Raw genomic sequence first — 19,422 nt, 5'->3', positions numbered from 1 at the left:
TATTAATTATATATATATATATATATATATATATATATATATATATATATATATATATATATATATATATATATATATATATATATATATATATATAATAATAATTAAATGTACTTTAAAACAAAACTTTCATTTTTACCTTATGTTAGTGTGTTAGGAAACTCTCTTTTAGTGCTCTTTTATTTCATTAATTCTATATTATCTCCAAGTAAAGTTTTTAAATGTATTCTTATAAGATGTTAAGTACACTACAAGTGCACATTCAGTACTATGAATCACACTTCTTTTTCATGAAATATATATTTTAACAGGACATAGAAAGGTCATACAAGTTCGGAGCGGCGTGAGGGTGAGCAAATGACTGAATTTGAACTTTCGGGTGAACTATCCCATAATAATAAATTAAGTTTTAAATGAAAAATGTAATCTTGATGGTGACACTTGCTCAGACGCACAGCGAATTTATACTGCCTCAGTCGACCACAAACCATCAGCTTAATAACACAATAAATTAAATGGACTCATAAAATGGACTCAAACACTTTGTGCAACCTCACTCCTTCAGTACGTCTTAATGAAATCAATATACTGGACGTGGGCCCATGTTCTAATGCAAGGAAAACTAGATTACATTGACTTGTATGTCTCTATAATTAAATAAGGGCCATACGGAGCAGCTGCACACAGTTATTCACTATTCCATTCACTCACAGAGCTTCAGTAAAGAGCCCGTGTGTATGCAGGCATTTATTGAAATCCTTTTTAACTGACCTTCAACTGCTGCCCGAGCCTAGATCATGTGACTGAAAGGTTCCCGGGATGCATTTTTAATCATTTGTCATTGGATTTTTAATTTAATGAAACAAACAAACCCACCTGTACTCGCAAAAATGGCATAAATGATTTAAAACCCTCTGATGGAGCTCTAAGCGTATTTGCAGAGTGAATGGGTTTTAGGTCTGAGACTCACGTCAGGATATTCTTTAACAGGCACATAGAGTTTCTCTTGGAGCTGAACGATGGGGCCGACGGCTTCCGGGAGCTCGGAGCTTCTCTTCTCCGTGCTGCCGTTTAACGTGTCGTTGTACATGTCCTTTCGTACCCTGCTGATCTCTGAAATAAAGAGAAACACAAGCATCATGAGTTAACTAGATCAATCAGGATGCAGACTGGGCTAGAACAGGATTACAGATATGGTGACAGGATATTTGCTACATTTCCTTCACCAATGGATTATATGTGCTTTAATATGGCAGTAGAAGAGTGCAAACGCTCCTTAAACACTGCTCTTAAAACTAATGAACCATTCAGTATGTTCCAGCATCTATAGTCACACAACGTGGTTTAATAGAGTAGCGCATGAAGCTAGATTAACGTTTTGTTGTTTGACAATATGATAATCAAACAATTTAGGGCTGCACAGGTACATGATTGAGACTACAATTATTAATCATTAAATATACACAATGTGTGCCTCATGATTCAATGTTTTCAGCAGTCGCAGAGTTTTGTTTTTGAACAGATTTTATGGTGAATACTGAACGCTTCAGGCTCACAGTATTTTCACATCACAAATATTTTGGGCAGTTGTTGCAAATGTAACAGTATAAAACAAAACTAATGAAACACAGTAAAAAAAAAAAAGAAAAGAAAAATATTATAAAAGTCCCCTCTGTCAAAATAAAAAGTTTAACCAGATAATGTAAGAATACTGTGTGAAAGTAAACTTATGACAAGAAATAGTTAGTATATTGTACATTGCAATTTATTTATTTATTTTAAGGCTGCATTTATTGGGTAAAAATGCAGTAAAAACTGTAATATTATGAAATATCATAAAATATAACATACATAACAACTTATATGTTTTATTTATATATTTATTTAATATTTAATGCATTATTTGTATATTTTATATATAGTTCAAGTTGCAATTTATTTCTGTGATGTAAAGGTGAATTTTCAGCATCATTGCTCCAGTCTTCAGTGTCACATGATCCTTCAGAAATATTTCTAATATTGCATTCAAATTATTATTTTTTTTTCAATGTTTCCTTCAGGGCTCCTTGATTAACAGAAAGTTTCAAAGAATTTGGTTATATATGCAAATACTTATTATCCTTTTACTCTCTCTTTTTTGCAACAACAGAAATCTTTACTGTCAGTTTTGATCTATTTTTGATCCTATTTATGCTTTTGCTAAAAATCCAAAAATCCAACTTTCAAACTATTTATTTATTTTGTTTGTTTGTTTCGTATACTATTACAAACATTACATGAAAATATTATTAGACAAATGAAAACTTTTATAATAACTGTTTTTTTTTTTTTTTAAAGAGCTCAAGTAAGAACACTTTCAAAGTATAGCTAACAGTTTCAACGAGCAGCAGAGCATGAGCAGAACACGACTTGATATGGAGATAAGTCACGTGCTACATTGTTGTTTTCACACACCACGTTGAACATGAGAGCTACTGCTTTAACTATAATTTTTAAGCAGTAGCAATACATAAGATTTAAACACTTCAAACCACAATATTTGACCAAATCATGCAGCCTTAAATCAGACGTTAGCTTTAGATCACCATCCACAAAAGAACCAGAGTATAAAGAGACTCCAGACTCCAGGCTGACATCGGTTTGGCCAACATTAGTCTCAGCTCAGGATGGACAGTTAGTACATTTCAACAAGACAAGCAGAGAACACCTCTGCAAGAACAGAGAAGAAAGAAAGTGACCAGACGTGGGCTAAAAGAGCTTCTCTGTCTTTGAACAGCTGTAAAACCACAAAAGATCTTTCTAAGAGGATATGACTACCTTCTGAATAACCTCAGGAGACATATATATCCATTTAGCCAGGAGGTGCTGGTGAGAACTGCCTCTCCACAGCAACCAGCTTTGCTCTTTCTCCAATGAACCATAAAGAGCCGCAGAAGCAGAAGAGTCTTTCTGCTGTTGCTGATTAATAATAAAGGAAGCTCCGGTGACAGGTGATATGTTGGACCACAGACGTCAACCTGCTGTATACGAAGCAGGTCATCTCTGCACATTAAACGACAATGAAAGAAGGCATTTTAAAAGAAAAAAAAATACACATTGGAGGAGAACGAGGGAAGACGGAGAACAGGTAATCACTGTTATTACATGTGATCCTTCCTTCACTTAATAAAGTAAGTAATAACTGTCCTTTTCTGAAACCGTCCTTTATTATTTCTGAGGAAAAACACAAGAATGAGGAACGAGAGAGAGAGAGAGAGAGAGAGAGAGAGAGAGAGCCAGTGAGTCAGATAGGAAGTGAGGGCTCTAATATGGTGGGGAAGACAATTAAAACAACCAAGTCTGTTAATATTTCATATAAGACATTAAATATCCCAGTCCCAAGCTGCTGCCACTGTTGTGTAATTCTATTACTGGATGAAGAATCCTCTGGTGCAATTCTCCGAGGCAAATTGAAGAGGTCGGTTTGAGGGAGAGATGTAATTACAATGATATCGCACACTCCGCACACTCACAACAAGGACACACCGAATGTACACCATTGTGTCCTTTCTCAATTGCAGTACGGTGTAAATTTGACACTTCTTGTGGGGTCATGGGGAATCTGTCTTGAAATTGTAATTACACCTAATGTGAACAATTAGAAAAACACGCACGTGACACGGCAGATGTGCTTTAGGGTCCTCATTAAGAAAACATGCAGTTTTAAGAGCCCGTAATGTTTTCTTTCATTGTTCTTATTTTAAATCTGAAAGCTTTATTTGTTTGTGAACATTAGTCATGAATATTTTTGGTGTGCTTTCTCGAAGCGGTACATGCATATCTCTTCAAAAACATTAGCTTTGCCAACTTTTAACCCTATAAAACCTGGCATATGAAATATTAGTCTGAAAAATCTAATTTATTCTTACGGAATAGTTGATTGAATCTTTAGATATATATCAGAGAACATCTAAAAAATAAAATGTGGCCTTTTATGGCTCATACAGTAAGATGAAGGAGAATATGAAGCTGTCACTGAGGAGGAAAAACACCTTGATTTTCTTCAGAAGTCCAAACTGAGCCAAAATATGAAATGTGGTGCAGCTGCTGATATTTATAGGGCCACGGCATGAAATTCTGATCTAAATCAATGAGATATTTACTATTTATAGATATTTTAATGTTTAGTTTCATTTTTATTGTGGGGCAAGATATAATTCAATGCAATAAAATGATGATCAACAAAAATGCATTGCATTTGATACTCAGATTTTAATATGATTTTTAAAAGTGATGTATGGATAATCAAGTATGAGTTGCTTCACTCCAGTAAATGTATTCTTACATTGATTTTTTTTTTTTTATTCAGTACAAAGCAAAAGCAAAAGACGTGTGAAACTTGACCTGAAGGGGAACAATTTTACAATTATACTAAAACCCCATTTACTTGATAAAAAGTCTAAACCAAAATCGGGTACGACAGGTTTTCCAGCAAAGTTTTGATCGTGTTGATCATTTAATGGCTGCATCTAAAACATGATACAGAAGGCTAAGATTATATTACATGACCTCAAAGCTAATACACGTGAACCGAAAGCCACAAAACTCCAATTTTGATTTAATGTGGTCTAAGCAATCTAGAAAATATTCAGACAGCTTTCCATAATAATAGCCTGTGGACCGAGGCTGCCATGGACAGACATTTATCTGTTAAACGTCTGTTTAATGGTGGTCTGCGCTCATCTCAATAAATCGCAGCTTAAAAAAGCCCTGTTGATGGCTATTAGTGAGGCAGAGACTCCAGGCTTTATAGCAATGTTGTTATCAAAAGTGATTTAAGCTTTCTGCATTGACATCGAAGGCCACTGCCAAGAAATACAGTGGCATTGAGAGAGTTTCCTCTGAGGAAAGAGTGATGGCTACAGCATCTAAACACTGGCGCTGATGTGGAAGTGTGCGCAGGGATGGCCATGGATCTGTGAAAATGGATGTAATTAATGGAGTATGAGCAGACCAGTTACTTTCCATTAACTTAGGAGGGAAAGCAATTTATGTACATAAATAGAAACTTGCATCCATAAAGCACAGTAGTAATAAAAGATGAAAATACACTGCTGACATACTCTGTTGTAGGTGATGAAATGTATAGAGATACTATTATTAATCTTAAACTTTTCCAATGCTATATATCCAAATGAGTCAAAATAATACAAGCCTAAGATGTGAAAAACAACAACAACAACAACTTTAGAATACCTTTTTTGTCATGAATAATTACAAAAAAAGAATTCTAGTAATTACTCTTAATAACAAGAAACTGTTAAAAACAAAAAATTAATAACTAATGACTCAAGTGTTACTGCATCCTTCTTGAGGAATTATTAGCCTATGGAACTGTATTCTGAAGTAAAGATCATGTTAACCTACTAGTAATGACTCAAGTATTACCAAACTGTACAAAAATCTCAGAAGCATAACTTTAGTCATTACTAGGGAGTTATCATTGATTTTCATTTCTGTTCCAGATAACTACTTATTCCTGTTCTGTCATTTATGAATAACTACACAGGAACAGATGAGTATTAACATTCTGCTAACTACTAGTAACTAACAAGAAATTATGATTGTGTGGCTCAGTACAGTAATCAGTACTTTTTTTTTTTAAATACATCCTATTAAGTAACTTTATCTTCAGTTTTATCATTAATGTGAAAAAATACATAGTGTATACTTAACTGGTAAACTATTGTACCAATTCACTATATCACTATTAACTACTTGCTTTTTGCATGCATATTACTAGAGCATTTGCTTATAAGGCAAATATTATTAAGCCTTAATCTGCATAATATTTTAGATCCCTTGAACCTTCCCCATACCTAAACTTAACATCTACCTTATTAACTATTAATACGCAGCAAATTAGAAGTTTGTTTGGGGACAATTCTAAGTTAATAGTAAAATTTTGTTCCCTATTCGAAAGTGTCGCCAATTCATTCTACAGTGAAGATCATGGTAACCCACTAATAATGACTCAAATTTGATCAGATTATTAATAATTTGGAATGTGATAACTCTATAGTGAAGGCATTGTAAGCTTTTAAAGTTTATTTGTACAGTTTAAATTTGGATTATAATTACTAATAAATATCTGGTAACACTTGAGTCATTATTAACGGGTTACCATGATATTTACTTCAGAATACTGTTAATAGTTTCTTTAGAAGGATGTAGTAACACTTGACTCATTACTTTTAAAAAATATATGTTTATCATAATTTCTTGTTAATAGCAGAAACTAGAATGTTAGGTAACACTTTATTTTATGGTCTCTTAACTAGTTGCTTATTAGCATGCATATTATTAGAATATTAGCCATTTATTAGTTGTGTTTAAGCACATATTAATGTCTTTTTCTACATAATTTAATTCTATATCCCTAATCCTACCAAATACCTAAACACTTACAACAACCTTACTAACTATTAATAAGCAGCAAACTAGGAATTTATTGATTGAAAATTCATAGTTATTGGTGAATAAGTCATCCCTTTTCTAAAGTGTTACCGAATGTTAATATTGTAACTCATTTGTTCCTGCATTTTATTAATTAATGACTGAACAATATTTTGAAGTGTTACCAAAGTAACAAAATGTAAAGTGCAGCAAGACTAGTGCATTGAGTAAAATAAATCAGTAAATTAATTAGATACACAGAAAAATAATAATACACTTTATGTGTACACTCGTGTACACTCAAGTGATTCGGTGTAAATAAAAAATCTGTATATCAACTGAATTACATACTTTACATAAGAAAAAAAAAGACTTATTTTCATTTGATGATTGCTTTTTTTTTTTTTTTTAACATTACTGATGCAAACAAAAGACAAGTCTATTCATAAGAAATGGATAAATAAATCAAGCTCAGTGCAACATCTGCTTCACATTATATATCATTAAAACAAGCCTGAAAACAGTAATACTTTGTAAATCTGACTGATGGGCATTTGAAGGTGTTTTATATAATCATAGATAAAGACACAGCATCATATGACAAAGACCAAAGACCAAGCATCATATGAATTCTGCATTAATGCACTACATAAATTGCTCCCATTGAATTCGACAATGCCATCTACACTGGAAGTGAGAGGACGACAGTTTTCTGCCTGCTGTCAGACTTTTGCTGAATGTCTACCAGTTGACTCATTTCTATTGTTGCATTGTATATACAGTCATCCAGCTAGTCCTATTGTATCACATTATTCATAACACTGGAGAGTGTCGCAAATTAAATGACACACACACACACATGCATACACACACTATACCATACGTGTAGGCAAGGCTCTGATTGTGATTTCAATGAAAAATTGGCATTGGCAACAAGTATCTTGTAATGACAATGATAAACACCAGCCAGCCCATCCAGATTCCCACATTAGCATCACAAATATACCCCGAGGCCGTTAAGTCTGTATATCCCAGCAGAGATGCCGAGGATTAGCCTCTTCCGCTCTGGAGCAGTAAACGCACATCCTCCGCTGGCTCTAACAACTGTGAATTGAGCTCCATTCTCCTCCAGCTTTCAAAGGCTGCTGAGTTTCTCACTCCGCTAACAGCTGTAAAAACCCATAGGAAAACATTTTGTTTCAGACCAGTCAAAGTCATTTGCCAATGCCAGCAAGAGCACGCTAAGTGATTTAATTATACCGTCTGATCATGTTGGACCATGAGGAGACGTTTACAGATGCTCCCGTCCAAATTCAGAGTGTCTGAAGGCATAAGCAGAGGAGAATGCATGATGTGCTCAGGGCTGTTTTCTTCGTTGGCTGATTAGGGAGGGCTGTCCGGTGGTCAGATCAGGCCCCAGATCCGAGGATGATTAAACTGTCAGTGGTGATTTATGGACAGCGTTATTACAGCGTTTTAAAAGGGTTTTTTAGTGATTTGTCAGCTTTCTTGCCCTCAGAATTCAATCATTTTCCTGCGCCGGCCTCCAGGGCTGGACTTTCTGCACTACTGAGCACGCAACAGCCACCTGCGCACATACTGATACACATTCTGGCACACATTACGAGCACAGACCTACACGGTCGGCCCATGGTGTGATAGATCCCCTCTGCCTGCCCCCAGAACAGATGTGGAGTATGCACAGAACTTAATTACTGAAAACTGCTGAAGACACCAGCTGAAACCTGTATTGATCTGCAAGCTGCTTTGGCTAGTTTATGCTAGTTAGTGCTGGTTAGATGCTATTTACCTGCAAACTTAGCAGTTCAACGTGGGTGAAATAATTCACCTAAAAGTTTTAATCAGCATTTTTTCCCCTAGCCTGCTGAATTTACAACCACATGTTTAAAAAGATGTCTGTCTGTCTGAATTGAAAAATGATCAATTCAGTATAGGCATATTTATGAACAAATGAACTGGTTCTTTTAGTTAAATCAAAATCATACTACAAAACCAGTGTAAATGATTCAATAACAAATGATTATTTTGAGCAAATCAGTCAAAATCGTTCTCTGACTGAACTTACTAAATCCCTCATATTTTAATCAGAGGTACCTACCTCTGATTAAAATATGAGGGATTTAGTAAATTGGGATTTAACAAAGTTACATAATCTTTTTGAAAAATTTAAAGGTGGGTACTTTAACTTGCAAAGTTTGAATGGGGAATTTTTTTATCTTTTACATAAACTTTTATATATTGCCATATACTACTTTACTCAAATAACTATTAAGATTATTACTTTTACTTGAGTAATTATTTATTTTACTTGAGAACAGTTTTTGGATTATCAACCTCTGATTTTCACGTATTACAGGATGAAAAAATATATAGTTTTATTTAAAGAAATGAATCCGTTTACTCATAAAGGATGCTTTAAATTGAATAAAAGTGGCAGTAAAGAGATTTAGAATGTTGCACAATAGTTCTATTTTAAATAAATACTGTTCTTTTGAACTTTATAGTCATAAAAAAACATGTGACACTAAAGACTGGAGCAATGATGCTGAAAATTCAGCTTTGCCATCTCAGGGTAAACTTACATTTTAATATATATTAAAATGATTTAAAATGTAATAATTGTTCACAACATTACTATTTTTTTACTGTAACATGAAAAATAATGTAATCAAATCAGAATTCTCGTGAATTATACCTAACCGTAATTTTCAAAGATTTTTTAACCATTTAAATGTTGTTCTTATGCAGTCCAAGGAACCTTGTAGCATTCCAAACTAATATAAAACATATGATGATGTCAATCAAGTCCTGCGAGTCTTTTCAGCAGTCCTGCAAAATAGTTCTTGATTCCAGAGTCTAGAAAGGAAAGGACACTCAAATGCATCCCTGCGATGCCCAGTCAATACACCCGATCCATCCTCTCTGTCAGTACAACACAATCTGCCTTCCAGATCTCCCACAATCACATTCGCCTTTCAGCGCCATTGCAAGCTATTAGCCCAGGCCGAGAGCGAATGACCCTCAACAACCGCTCAAGTCTATCTCGGCAGCCATCTCCAATCGTAATCACAGCTCCGCTCAATCAGAGAATTTCACACCGCCAGCTGCAGCCGTGTGCCTCCGCTGGCCTCGTCAACATCACCGCTGACAGATCGCCGACACCCGGGCTTTCTTAATATTAATCAAACAGCTGGTAAATTACAGGGTCCGACCAGATGACAGTTTCAGCTCAAATGATAGCCGCGTGGTGACATCACAAAGCGCTATAGGTGGCAGTGCCTGTGGCAAGGCCTTCATCTGAACAGATGGATGCAGTACAACATCACAGACTCTCGCTGCATGGAGAGACACATGGTGAATGGAAAGAGAGAGAGACAGAAGAGACATTAGAAGAGGAACATATCCACACAAATATAAGCTTAAAGGCAAGTTAAATTGAGAGCAAATGGAGACTTCATCATAAAAGTGTAAAATGAAATGTGTACTGTTTGTTTTGAAACAGGTTTCCTAAACACTATCTATTAGTCAGGAAACCAGATAATCAGATTTATCAATAAGTAAAACTAAAACTTTTACAAATCATTTTTTATATTAAACTGAAATAATGCTGGGAAAAATATATAAGTATTATATTAAACACAAAATGACAAAGACTTTGGCAACTAACTGAATTAAAATAAGTTTAAGCACTAAAATTACTCAAATAAAACTGAAATAATAATAAATTAGAGCTGGATCGAAATTTGTACTATTGCTACAAAAACTTGAAAAATGAAAAACAAAAATTGTAATGAATACTGAAAATCTAAGGACACCTGTCATTACCTGTCAATCATTATTTTATTTTTTTTAGAAATTCCACATGCACTTCAACTTTAAATGAAGCTTAAATGAAACTCAATTAAGTCTCTAGAGCAACGAATGACACAAATACAAAAGGAAACGACTGATACTCCACTGGGGCAAAGACGCACACTCAGCAGTAAGAGTAATTGGCTATTGTTGAAGGTGGTCGTAGAGGTTGCTCTGGGCATCATGTAACGGCAAAGAAAAAGTGAGCAGCATGACAGCACAGAAAGATAGTGATATTACAAAGAAGACACTGAGAATAAAAGCTACACCTGACCTAGCCACAGACATGAGCAAAGCAGGCTTTTACTGACACACTTTCCAGAGCATAAAGAAAGGAGAGAATGAAAAGACAGAGCGATGAGAACATCCTGAAAGACAGAGAGAGCTGGGGTAGATGACATCCTTCTGTGTTTGTAATTTCGCGGCTCTGACAGAGGCGACTGCATCACGAGCGAAGATGGCAGCGAGGAGGGAGAAAGAGGGCGCGCTCTCAAACTGAGATGCCATCTGGGCCTGCGCTCTCCTCGGAATGATAATATTGCCCGGCCCTCCAAAAAACACACACATACACACCAGCGCTGGGATTAAAAGAGGACACATGCCCGCTGGGGTGGATGAGACGCAAACAGCAAGACACGTTGAATGGAATCTTCCGGATTCCTCCAGAGAATGAGACAGCTGAGCTGGATCGCTAAGATAAGACATAAGAGACATGCTAGCAACTGAAAGTGGATGAATGCAACCAACTTGCATGCTGGATTCCAACTGCTCATGAATGAGTCCTGTTAAACATGAACTCAAAAAAGACTCAAAGACAAGCTAAAATGGCATGGTTAGCACTATTGTTTAGGTTTAGGGCAGGAGCAGACTTACCCATTAGGCAAAGCTAGGCGACTGCCTTTGGCCCCTAAAAGCCAAGGTGCCCCTAAAATGCTTTTCATATACAAGATGTGCATCAAGCGCGGACAGGTTGCTGTTTACGGTGTTTATTACCACGACAACCATCTGCGTGTCCAAGTTGAACGTGCTTCTTGTGTATCCTGCTTGTAGAAAATGAAAATATTATGCATCTGAAGCTGATTGCAGCACGAGCGCGAGGTCTCTCTTTCCCAGCGCACGTGAATACTTCACTCTCTGCATCTGCTCTGTTCATCGAGCGGTCGAAAGGAGCTGTGCTTTCAGTTAAAACACAGATGTGTTGCTCCTCTAACTTTACATGCAAGTATAGCCGAAATCACAGCACATCTATTGTCTTGTCTTATGTGTAGCCTATTTGATTTTATCAGACGAAGGCATGATTATAAATCAGGATTTTTGTGAAGATTAATATCTTGGAAGGGAGAGCTGGTTAGTCTTAGTGGGTTGCGTTTCAGTCACTATTCATATCCATCCTGTTGTCTGACAACAGAAACAATACAAAAAATGTTTAATTCAGCTGCATCAAAATACGGTATGTGGCACAGAGATGAAAACAAATAATAACAATAATAAATGTAAATTTTTTCATTTTCAGAAGAAGTAAGCTGCCGTCTTGCGAAAATGCAAACAGGTTTGTTTAAGTACGTGAATTGCTCAGTGCAAAGACAGAGAAGTAATAGGAACTTAGTTTTTTTGAAAAAACATCTATGACCTATGAAACAGGACTAGGCCTTAGTAAAATTAAGATATTTATGCAACTTTTACAAAAATGGCTTAGAAGAAAATGTTACAGGTGTGCATCTTGACACAGAACAATCACACTGATATAATTTAAGATATGTCAGAGCAAGATATTTTTAGTTGAGACAGCTCAAATATGTATTTTAGTCTGGGACTAGCTTAAGCTTTGTCTGTAAAACCATGGGAAAAAGTATTAATTTAACCCTTAAAGACCTAGATCATTTTTGGTGTGCCTGACACACCTGCACTTTTCTTTGTTTTTTCAGACCTATTCTAGCAGTCAGCAGCAAGTGCCATATATAGTTATAAACAGGAGAACTTTCAGTTTAAGTTTAACTAATTTAAAGTCTCAATTTTCCTTTCGTTTTCTCTAAGGATTAATGAAATACAGAATTTTAAGAAAATGCAAGGAACAGTTGGGTGTTTTTTACTGTGTACTCAAACAGAAACTCCTAAAGTTTGGATATTTTTCTTTAGAAAGCTGTGTCTGGGTGTTTTACACTTCCAAATAAAATTTTGTTTACATATGCCATTCCCCAAGCAAGTTATAGCCATTTATTACAATATTGTTATCGATGCTTTTAAGTGAAAAACAGGCCTATTTTGTTAACTAACAATAGAGATGTGTCCAAAAACATTTTAATGAGTTAAAGAAAATTGAAAGAGTGTTATATGATAACAAAGTTGTCATGTAGACAAAGCTGTATGTTAAGTAGTAATTCAAAAGACTACTTATTGGTTTAATATGGGACAGTATGAACCTATCTGGGCATGGGGGTGGGACTAAGCGTTAACATAATTTCTGTTTGGCTCAGAGGAACGAAAGGATTGTTTTTTTCTGACGAATCAATGTTGTCAAAATGCGATGACGTAATCACGTACACTACGGCGCTTCTGAATGTCCAAATGAGATAATGACTATCATGCGATAAATCGCAATTATATATTTTAATTGACTGACAGCCTTAAGTTAAAATGACTCAAATAAAACGTAGGCTTACGCTGGTAACTCATCAGTGGACTTTCCTCGTCAATATAGGCTATATTTTTTCACACTTTTCTCATTCTTACTAATTCAAGTTTTTATATGAATGAACCTCTGAAGGGAACTGATTGTCTTCAGAAAAGTTTTGATTGCATTTTACCTTATAAAGTATCATTTACAAGCTGAGCTGCTTTGTTTACAGCCATTACCAGGGAAAAAACTATATTTCTGATGTTCCAAAAGCACCTCCTACTGGCAGAGAATTAATGTGCATTTTCAATAATCCAGTCTGCAGTTTTTGTTCAGACCAAATTGTATAATTATTTATTTTATTTTATTTTTTTTGTTAAAACATGTATCTCAATGGTAAATAAATTATTTTGTGGTCTACAACATGAAATAATAAAAGTGTCTGCTAAATGAATAAAATTATAAATCCCATTATAACATGTACATAATAAATGTAGAAATATTGGACACAACAATGTGGCACCATTGTGCAACAGCAAGTATCACAAAATAAAAGGAACCTAGGTTGATCTAGGTAAATGTGTGGAAATGTATAGGCATTGCCTAGGGCCTCCAATTCACTAAATCCACCCCTGGTTTAGGGTAGGGTGTAGCGCAAGTAGTAGGCTATGTTATTTCAAAGCACAATAAAGAATTAACCTTTTAGTACCACTCACTCGAACTGCCATCATACATGCATTAACCGACATAATAAAAGGTTGCCACAAATGTTTTATTTTTACATGCTATTTAATGGCACTCACTGGACATCCCACTTTAAAACTGCCATGAAACATGATACAACCAACACAATATACTTTTTTCATGACATTGGGCTGCATCTGCTTATATTGTCACATGTCATCGGCCAGAGTTATTATGTACAGTATTTACAATATGTCTGGTTCAACCATTGACGTCTGAATTCGCAAGCTAAAAGAACTTTTGAGGGTCTTTCCAAAGAATCTTATCATGATGCCATAAATAAAGAGTGAGTCAGTAAGTTAACAGTTGGAGAACTGCTAACTCAGTCCTACGCAACAACACATTCTGGCAAATACAGATTGTCGCCAGTCAGGGTTAAACGGCATTCTGGATGTCAGGAGGAAGGTTGTGGGCTTCCTTTCAACCTAACATGCACACTTTTGTGGTTAAGTGTGTGAAAGACTGGAAGTGCACTGACGCAACACTTTGTGTCCTACCGCACCACCGCATCAATGGACAGCGACAGCAGCCACCTGTGCCTGGAGGGAAAAATTCCCCCAGAATGCAATGGGAATGCTTCAGTGGCGCAAAGCCCCACCATGAAAAGGAAGCAGGGGGATATGGTCTGTGCATTACCAGCTCTGGCACAGACCCACTTCAATTAGCTCAGTGTGCTGTGGAGGGACCAGACATGAGCGCATCAGAGCGTCTGAACACACACCAGCTCTCCTGTGCAGAGAACACACTCACTGCAAAGACACACACAAGCACTACTTCACATGCAAATGCAAACGGGTCATTTCTGTTAAGCGGGATATTCTGAGCTCTGTAACTAACTAAAGAATATGATTGTGTTGTAGTTTGAGGAAGTATTACTATAAAAACTTTTTCTTTTTTTAACTAAACATGAAACATTTGATTAATTATAACCACTAATAATAAACTATACACTAATGATGGCTTGTTTTGCACATTATAAAACAGCATTCACACAAAAATGTTTTCATTCAGATTTCAGCACCACGACACATGAAAACATTGGTTCAAATCAAAGAATGAATTTAAATTATTTAAATGTAATTCTATGTTGACTTAAGGTATTGTGATAAAATAAACTAATGTGATTTACATTTTTAAATACAGAATTTAATATGTTATCTAGTATATTATGACAGACTTTACTGCATGACCAGAAAGACTCAAACCTACTAAAATCCAGCATCTCGTTCCAGGACTTCACAGTGAGTGGATACTCCATAATGAATTTGCATGTTCATATATTTCTGTGCTTTTGTCCCTTGTGTAAATGCCCTTGTGTGTTAAAAAAACCTAGATCTGTCTACTCGCTCGTTGTATGTAATGATTTCTGCCCTATTTAAAAGTGCAAGGCAGCACCTTCCTTTTCAGAACGCCACTGGTGCCATTTAAATAAACGTAGGGGGGAAGGGGTTTATCCCATCAGCCAGAAAAGGCAGCCCAAGGCCTCGGGGCAACTCCGGTGTGTATGTGTGTGTGTGCTGTTTAGGCACATTTATAAAGGAGACAGTATTTGTGTGCATGTGTGTGCTGCCTCAGGAGGTGCTGACACAGAGGAAATGATGGTTCTTAGCGGTGAGTGCTACTAAGCTAATATGAATCTCGATCCTGCTGGGCTTCATACCGAGGCCAGCATATGGGCTACTCTGTCACACAAACACACCTCACATGCCTCCAGGCTCTTTATCAGAACAACCAAATCCTAACAACTCACAGCAAAAATCATTCTGTATAACTAACCAAGCCTTTAAATTATCCCTCAAAATCCCGCTACACAACTAACTCAGTTGTTCAACAAGACATCAAAACTTTTGTAAATAACCTTTCAATAGCCTTTTCAATTTTCAATTTTCAAACAGCCTTTCAATACTAAACAAACGGACCCCTTCAAATGTTTGATAACGCCTCACAACTCCACTACACAACTAACTCAACCCTTACCCCTTAAAACTACGCTACACTACACAACCAACTAAACTCTTCAATAATTCCTCAAAACTCAACCACACAACTAACTCAACCCTAACACCTCAAAACTCAACTACGTAACTAACTCAAACCCAACATTTCAAAACTCAACTACACAACTAACTCAACCCTAACACCTCAAAACTCTACTACACAACTAAATCAACCCTTCGATGACACCTCAAAACTACACTACACAACTCAACTCTTTGATAACTCCTCAAAACTCAACTACACAACTAACTCAATCCTAACACCTCAAAACTCAATTAAACAACTAACTCAAACCTAACACCTCAAAACTCAACTACACAACTAACTCAAACCTAACACCTCAAGACTCAACTACACAACTCAACTATTCAATAACCCCTCGAAACTCAACTAAACAACTAACTCAACCCTAACACCTCAAAACTCAATTAAACTACTGACTCAAACCTAACATCTCAAAACTCAACTACACAACTAACTCAAACCTAACACCTCAAGACTCAACTACACAACTAACTCAAGTATTCAATAACACCTCAAAACTCAACTAAACAACTAACTCTATCCTTCGATAACCCCTGCAAACTCAACAACACAACTAAATAAACTCTTCAATAACTCCTCAAAACTCCACTACACAACTAACTCAACCCTAACACCTCAAAACTCAACTAGACAACTAACTCAAACCTAACACCTCAAGACTCAACTACACAACTCAACTATTCAATAACCCCTCAAAACTCCACTACACAACTAACTAAACCCTAACACCTCAAAACTCAACTAGACAACTAACTCAATCCTAAAACCTCAACACTCAACTACACAACTAACTCAACCCTAACACCTCAAAACTCCACTACATAACTAACTCAAACCTAACACCTAAAGACTCAACTGCACAACTCAACTATTAAATAACTCCTCAAAACTCCACTACACAACTAACTCAACCCTAACACCTCAAAACTCAACTATATAACTAACCCAAACCTAACACCTCAAAACTCCACTAGACAACTAACTCAAACCTAACACCTCAAAACTCAACTACACAATTAAATCAACTCTTCAATAACTCCTCAAAACTCCACTACACAACTAGCTCAACCCTAAAACCTCAAAACTCAACTACACAACTAACTCAACCCCAACACCTCAAAACTCCACTACACAACTAACTCAAACCTAAAGCCTCAAGACTCAACTAAACAACTAACTCAGCTATTCAATAACCCCTCAAAACTCAACTAAACAACTAACTCTATCCTTTAATAACCCCTGCAAACTCAACTACACAACTGACTCAACTATTCAATAACTCCTCAAAACTCCACTACACAACTAACTCAAACCTAAAGCCTCAAGACTCAACTAAACAACTAACTCAGCTATTCAATAACCCCTCAAAACTCAACTAAACAACTAACTCTATCCTTTAATAACCCCTGCAAACTCAACTACACAACTGACTCAACTATTCAATAACTCCTCAAAACTCCAATGCACAACTAACTCAACCCTAACACCTCAAAACTCAACTACATAACTAACCCAAGCCTAACACCTCAAAACTCTGCTACACAACTAACTCAACCCTAACACCTCAAAACTCAACTACATAACTAACCCAAGCCTAACACCTCAAAACTCTGCTACACAACTAACTCAACCCTAACACCTCAAAACTCCACAACACAACTAAGCCAACCCTTTGATAACCCCTAAAAACTCTGTTACAAATGACCTCAAGCACAATTATCACATCAAAGCTCTATTAAAACTCCATTACACATCTAACTCAACAGTTTGATAAAGCCTAAACGTCTCTAAAAAATAACTCAATTCTAAACAAGGATTATCAAGGCATCACTGAATTAATATATATTACTTAAAAGGACTGTGAAAAACTGAAGAAGCATGAGTCAAGTTGTCAAAAAAACACAGAATAATTCTGTGCAGCTGAGACATTAAATTTGTGTGAAAAACTCAAAACACAGAGGCACTGAGATGAGCACAAGGCTGGTGACTGCAGCTGTCTTTTCAGAGACAGACAAGGTACTCCATACAGTACATGGACATCAGATGACAGGTACACACAGTCTCAGCTTTGTTCGTATATCAGCTAGCAAATGAAATGAAGCACAGAACCATGCAAATCCCCTCTCTGCTCTGGCCTTTCTGATTGGCTGTCACCTAATTGTGTTGCACTGTCACGGGATGAGACGATAAAGAGTTAATAGGTTAATTTAAGAGAAATGAACAGCCACACATATCACATGCTCTTGGAACGGAAGGTCACATTTATGCTGAAAACATGACTTTTTAGTGTCAACATCTTACCCTTTATTAAAAGTCAGATCCATACTGTGCTTTCAGTGTGAAACACGATTAAAATCCTACAGAAGTATGACAAAACTCATTACTTTGAAACTGTAAATCTATGGTGTACACGGGCAAGCCCAGATTTAACAAATCAAGGGTGGTTATGGCTTTATTGTGACGATAATATTAACAGGGAAATTTTGGGCTGCGTACGGATATTATATAAAAACCTGCGAGAGCTGTTAGCCTTTAACAAAGAATTAAAATGCACATTTGGTGTGCAAACGGTATGAGATAAATCACGGTAAGTAGGGAAGGGAATCGATCATTTCTCAGATGGCCTGAATTGCTCTTTATCTATATTAAACAGAAGAGTCTAATGGATGGCACTCTAGATGGTCCCACCGTGTCCTTTAAAAGGCATCTGCTTGGGCCCTAGCCCAGAACATTTGAAAATCATTCAGAAGAGGCTAGATTCAATTAAATATCTCTCCCGTACCTTGAACTTTGTGCTGCTGACGAAAGGTAAACACATCAATCTCCTTTTGCTACCCGAGCAGCAACAATCCTCAAATCTGACCAAGCGTTAACTTCGAATCTGGAGCAGACTGAAAAAATAGCCCAACGACAAGAACAGCAGAGGTCTGAGCAAGACCAACATGCTGACATGGATCTCAGGTGGAAACAGAGATAACTGGATACTTTTACCAGATAACCTCAGTAATGTTTAAGAGATATTTAGTGCAATATCAACTGCTGGTCGACCAATATGGGCTTTCAATCATTTCAATATGATAATGCTGATATTGAGAGTATTCACACTAGTGTGATGTTCTTAAGCAACATGTAAAGTTTAAAAAACTTATCATGAATCCAATTGATATTTGAGCTATTGAGCTATATAGCACTTTCTAGCACACTTTATGAACAAAATGTTTCATAAAACTGAAGTTTGCTTGGTTTTAAATGATCAGTATCCTGATCAACATGAAGACTCGGTTGTCAAAAACCAGTGGATCATGTTCATGGTTAGTTTGAACTATACTTGAGGTTACTCTTACAGGACATCCTGTGAATTTGAGAAGAGTTGATTAAAAGTATGTTGTGCACAGATGCCAATGGTGTCAAAACTTTCCTAGTTTAATGAATCCGTGGAAACAACAAAAAATGCTGTATAATGCATGCCAGGGATGTAGTTGCCGATGTCACATTCTAAAGAAATGTTACATACCTGTGCACATTTGCATTACTAACTTAAGTACTTGCGCATGCCTATAGACAAAACATGTAATATGCATGTGCACGACCCCACAGTTTTCACAAATTCATATTTTTGTAGTTTACACAGAGACAATACAAGTATTGGTTTAAAAAACCTGCACTTTGAAACCCATTTTCTAAAGTTTGCATTGGCAGGGCCTCAAAATGCT

At 36.2% G+C, this 19,422-nt stretch overlaps 1 protein-coding gene across 4 annotated transcripts in view; it reads right to left on the bottom strand.

Annotated features, from left to right (window-relative positions):
- The window catches only part of LOC113057248 (protein quaking), a 122,172-nt gene that overhangs the window by 85,102 nt on the left and 17,648 nt on the right, over positions 1-19,422 (bottom strand). For all 4 annotated transcript variants that reach the window (XM_026224494.1, XM_026224495.1, XM_026224492.1 and 1 more), the window contains exon 2: positions 971-1,113. In XM_026224494.1, the coding sequence (XP_026080279.1) occupies positions 971-1,113 (143 nt within the window). The remainder of the gene's footprint in view (positions 1-970; positions 1,114-19,422) is intronic.

This window comes from Carassius auratus, chromosome 38, assembly GCF_003368295.1.
Source record: "Carassius auratus strain Wakin chromosome 38, ASM336829v1, whole genome shotgun sequence".
NCBI classification, from domain to species: Eukaryota; Metazoa; Chordata; class Actinopteri; order Cypriniformes; family Cyprinidae; genus Carassius; species Carassius auratus.
Note: the sequence above shows the minus strand (reverse complement) of the source record. Positions and strands in the feature narration are given on the sequence as shown.